This window comes from Euphorbia lathyris, chromosome 3 (genome assembly GCF_963576675.1).
Source record: "Euphorbia lathyris chromosome 3, ddEupLath1.1, whole genome shotgun sequence".
NCBI classification, from domain to species: Eukaryota; Viridiplantae; Streptophyta; class Magnoliopsida; order Malpighiales; family Euphorbiaceae; genus Euphorbia; species Euphorbia lathyris.
The window spans coordinates 50,178,995-50,184,164 of NC_088912.1; the positions used below are offsets into that span (position 1 = coordinate 50,178,995).

The following is a 5,170-nucleotide window of genomic DNA, read 5'->3' on the forward strand; positions in this document are numbered from 1 at the left end:
GTTGAAACATATATTTTTCTATGATCGATGATCAATTAGTTAATTTCAAGACTTGAATTTAACCTCTAGATGGAATCACCTCATATTAATTTATCCACATCAATACTTGATGTTTAATTACCCTTCCTGCTTAGGTACTTCTAGTTAATTTTATTCACTAAAATCTACAAACTAAACCCTCCTCATTTACTTTTAATTGTTCATTCCATAAATTTTTAATTCAACCTGTCTCCGTGGATTCGACCCTATTCCACATTTACTACAGTTTTCTAGTTCCAAGAGTAGGTATTTATTTTTAGTGAATTCGACACTCATCAAATTTTAGGCCTTCTTTGTGCATAAAAAAATCATAAATAAATAAAAGAATACATAAACCAATATTACACCAATTTAACAAAATCAATCACAACTTTAATAAAATCACCCACAGAATTAACAAAAAAAAAATCAAATACTTAAGTTTTTAAAAAAATATAATATTCAATTCAATAATAAATACAATACAAAAAGTCAAGTATTCCCAAAAACTCTTTAAATATAAGGTTCAAGGTATAAATCTTTGTTAATCTAACCTTTATTGCATAAATTCATAGTTTATTTTGCAATTTGTGCTCTTAAGGTTGATTTTTGGCAAAACCTAACTTCATCTTCAACCTCAAGCTCTCTCTCCATCCATTAGCGAACCTTCAAATGGGTAGAAAGGCAAGTTCCACAAAAGGCAAGGGTATGTATACTTTAGTAGATGGAAGTGCTAACGACCATGAGGTAACATTCATCCCGACCTTAAAAACTCGTTTTCATACTTCTTTTGATTTAATTGATGAAATGGAATGGAAAATGTTTGAGTTTTTAGCTATTTTACAATCTAACCCTATATATGTTTTTTATTTCACCTATCTAGGAACTTTAGGGTTAGACAAGGTTGTTCGAGCCATCCTAAAATTTCAAAGATGGTTTATTGGTCACAAAGAATTGATGTATAGAATTCTTATGCACCTAGAAAAAGGAAAAAACGAAAAATGGTGAAACTTACTCTTTCCATATGAAGGGGCGATTTTTCAACAAAATGAAGGCTACTTGGATAGAAGCTATGATGGATGTGGAAATGGTGATAGTGCTACGGTAACTTGGTCAGAAGGTATGGATTGCAAAAAGGTGTGGCTTGAGCTCATGAATCGTGATGACTTTAATGCAAATAATGCGAGTTTCAGTTATTTGCTTGACCTATTTTTCAATCTAATTCACAAATTCATCGCATTCAACCTTCTGGGAAAGAAGGAAAGTAACAAGGTTAATGGAACTAAACTCTTCCTATTGTGGTCTGTGAAAAAAGATTAGAACGGATACAAAGGGTGGCATTTCTAAAAGCTTTAACAAAATGATTGCTATGAAGCGCAACAGAATATTAGGTTAGTAATATCTAGGGTAAAATATAAAAACAAATCATATTTACTTTGGTTTATTAATTTATAAATACTAGTATGAGAGTTCCTTATTTGTAAAGACATTCTTTTTCATTAAAACCATCCAAATCTATTAACTTGATCAAAACAAATTCAAGCAGTATTCAGTATCTTTGTATCCTCTTAACATATAATAAAACTTTATTAAATTAGAAATAAAAGTAATAAAATGATTCAAATTTCTACTGTTACCTAACATTTTAACAAAAAAGTCTATCATCGCAAATGTAGAAAACCTAAAACTCGTATTTGTAAACTTTTAAACTGCGAGAATATATTTATAAATATGTAAAACCATAAGGTTTATCTATGTAGTTATCCTAATATCTAATTATATATATATATATATATATATATAGGTTTTGTGATTGAGAGGAGAAGAAATGAAGACTTGGTCAATTGGGTTGGGAATGAAAAAGGGTAAGCCAATAATTGAAATGGTGTTAATCCTCTCATCCCGCAATTCCCTGCACCAAAATAAGCATCCTTTCCCCTACATTCATCTTCTTAGCTTTAACTTGCATCTTCTTAATTGTCAACACTTTTGCTATTCTCATCTCCTTTCTTCCTCCTCATTAGAAAAAATAACTCAATGAGGAGGAGAAACTGATTATACAATACAGGTTTGATTAATTCTATTCATTTTATTTATTTCTTTGATTTGCATAAGAATAAGAATAAGAATTAGAAGAAGAAATTAGGTACATGAACTTTGGTCCTTGTCAAGATGAATGATTTATTCTCAAATTCGTTCAAACAATACTCTGATGCCAAGCCAGAAGAACATGATGTGGAGGCCGGAAATGTGCCTATGAGTCTCGATAAATTCTTCGAAGATGTTGAAAGCGTGAAGGAGGATATAGGAACAGTTGAAAAGCTGTACAAGAGCTTACAAGAAGCAAATGAAGAGAGCAAGACTGTGCATAATGCTAAGACCGTTAAAAATCTCCGGTCCCGAATGGATACAGATGTATCACAAGTCCTGAAACGAGCCAAGATCATCAAAGGAAAGTTGGAAGCTCTCGAACGATCAAATGCAGCTGCACGAAACGTGCCAGGTTGTGGTCCAGGTTCGTCAGCAGACAGAACTAGGACCTCTGTGGTTAGCGGTTTAGGGAAGAAACTGAAAGATCGTATGGATGAGTTTCAAAGTCTAAGAGCGAAAATGACATCTGAATATAAAGAAACCGTAGAACGAAGGTACTTTACAATAACAGGAGAAAAGGCAAGCGAAGACACAATTGAGAATTTAATTGAAAGTGGAGAAAGTGAGAATTTTCTACAGAAAGCAATACAGGATACAGGGAGGGGACAGATAATGGACACAATATCGGAAATACAAGAAAGGCATGATGCAGTGAAGGAGATAGAGAAGAATTTGATAGAGCTGCATCAAGTGTTTTTGGATATGGCAGCGCTAGTGGAGAGTCAAGGACAACAACTGAATGATATAGAGAGTCATGTGGCGCATGCGAGTTCGTTTGTGAGGAGAGGGACAGAACACCTACAGGAAGCAAGGGAATACCAGAAAAGCTCAAGGAAATGGACATGCATTGCCATTTATGGTTTTATTCTTATTCTTTTATTGCTACTTCTCCCACTCTTACCTACAATTTTGACTCTCTTAAAGATATGATCTACCTATCTTATCTTGCTTCATTCTTCTTTTCTTTCATTTTTTCATTTTGTCTCTAAATTTATCTGATTTTTCCAATATATATATACATATTTCTTAGATTATATATTAACCAATTATTTTTTGGAGAGCTACCAAGCTCATTGCTTTAAATTTTCTATTGCCACCCCTAGAGGGATGTTGCCAATCTTAGAACCCTCCAATATTATGCCTTGTTTTGATCTAGTTCTAGATATATTATAGATTAAAAAAAAAAAAATTGGATTAATGATCTAAAGGGCATATTTTGGTGTCAAAGGTTATGATTTCAAATTTCATTGAATTCAACTTTTAAATCTTTTATTTGTTTGTTTTTTTTTTTGTAAATAGCTATATATATTATTATTTATTATTAATTATTTTTAAATGATTTTTTTCTTTAATTCTTTTGAATTCAATTTTCTTTTCCAAAATCATTTTTTTTTTACTTTTTGAGATTAAAAGGTTTAATTTTTAAATTAAATTTTAATTTATAAATATTGTAAAAAACTAATAACTAAAAAAAGATAAAAAAAAACGTTAGACTTTGAATTTAATAAAATTAAAGAGTACTCACCCTTTATAAGTTGGACCCCTTTAACTTTTTACCCTTAGAGCACCTCTAGTGGTGCTCTTTACGGACTGATCTTAAATATTTTAAGGTGTCTAACCACTATTCTATATAAAATTCATAGTATTCAGATTTGGTTTGTATCTAAATTTGAACACTGATATTTCAATTTGAGGAAGAAATGAAGAATACAACAAAGAAAGAGAGTGGAGAAGCACGCGTATCGACACAGCAAAGAAAGAGCGGTGGAGAAGCACGCACGCGTATGTTTGGAAAAGCAAAAGCTTGCTTTTGCTGTGGCCCACTCTAAAAAAACGAATCCCCCTATTGTTCCACTACCTTTATTTATCTTAATATTTTTTTTTCATAAATTGTATACAACATTGTAATATTTGTTTTTATAAATTGTTTTAATATTTGTTCCTCTACCTATTTGTTCTGCTACCTTTATTTATTTTTATAAATTCAGTTTTAAGTTTTGAAAAAAAAGTCCAACGGATACATTATATACATCGGTAATATTTTGTCCTATATATATAGTGGTAGTTTGGTTTAAAATGGACAACAACAATTCACAATCTTTAATTATTTTCATATAACAAATTTTTTTCAAATGGAGCATAATCGTGATGGATTCAATCAGTATTATTCTTTCATTCCCGATTCACAAAACACAGAACCTCCAAAATTCCAAAATTCGAGCTCAAATTCTCAAATATCTCCAATCCGATCCATTGCACGCAGTTATCAACATGAGTCAAATATATCACATTCTCTGAACCCACCAATGTACTACAATCCGGAATATCACTACCAGTCAGGTAACTACAACCATCTCTCGTATCTTCCACAACCTTATATCAATCACGAAAATTCGAACAGAGATCATTTTGGAGTAGCCACAATGCAACAAGATTCACCTAATACCGGATCTATTGCCGATTCAGAAGAGCTTCCAACTGATGTTACTGGTGACGATCAATCAGATATGGTGAGGACAGACAAAGGGAAAGCAACGAATATGAAGTGGACGGAGACCCGAGAAAAACTTTTATGCCAAAGTTGGTTGATAATAACTTTAGATGAAGTTATAGGCAATTATCAAAAAAAGAAAGATTATTGGAAAAGGATAACAAATTACTACAATACTCACAGAAATGCGGACGAACCTGAGGTGACTGAGGAGCAGGCTTCCAGCCAATGGTTCAGAATGAGTAGGGAAGTTTCAGCATTTAATGGAGGGTACATTTTGCTTACTTCATCATACCACAGCGGCCATGATGAAAAACAAATAATTCGCATGGCATGTGAATTATACACTAAGAGAAGTAAGCAGAATTCAAAATTTCGTTACCTTCACTGTTGGGAAATCCTAAAAACCCAACAGAAGTGGATTGATTTTGCAAAAAAAGACGATGATGTTGGTTCTTTAAAGAGAACAAAGAAGAATGCATCGGGAGCATACACTTCATCTAGCTCACC

General features: G+C 32.3%; 1 protein-coding gene across 1 annotated transcript; it reads left to right on the forward strand.

Moving 5' to 3' along the window:
• Window positions 1-1,866: 1,866 nt before the first annotated feature.
• LOC136223964 (syntaxin-124-like) lies at window positions 1,867-3,273 on the forward strand. Its single transcript, XM_066012145.1, has one exon. It carries the CDS (start codon window positions 2,191-2,193, stop codon window positions 3,097-3,099), a length of 909 nt encoding a protein of 302 aa, XP_065868217.1. The 5' UTR covers window positions 1,867-2,190; the 3' UTR covers window positions 3,100-3,273.
• Window positions 3,274-5,170: the final 1,897 nt, after the last annotated feature.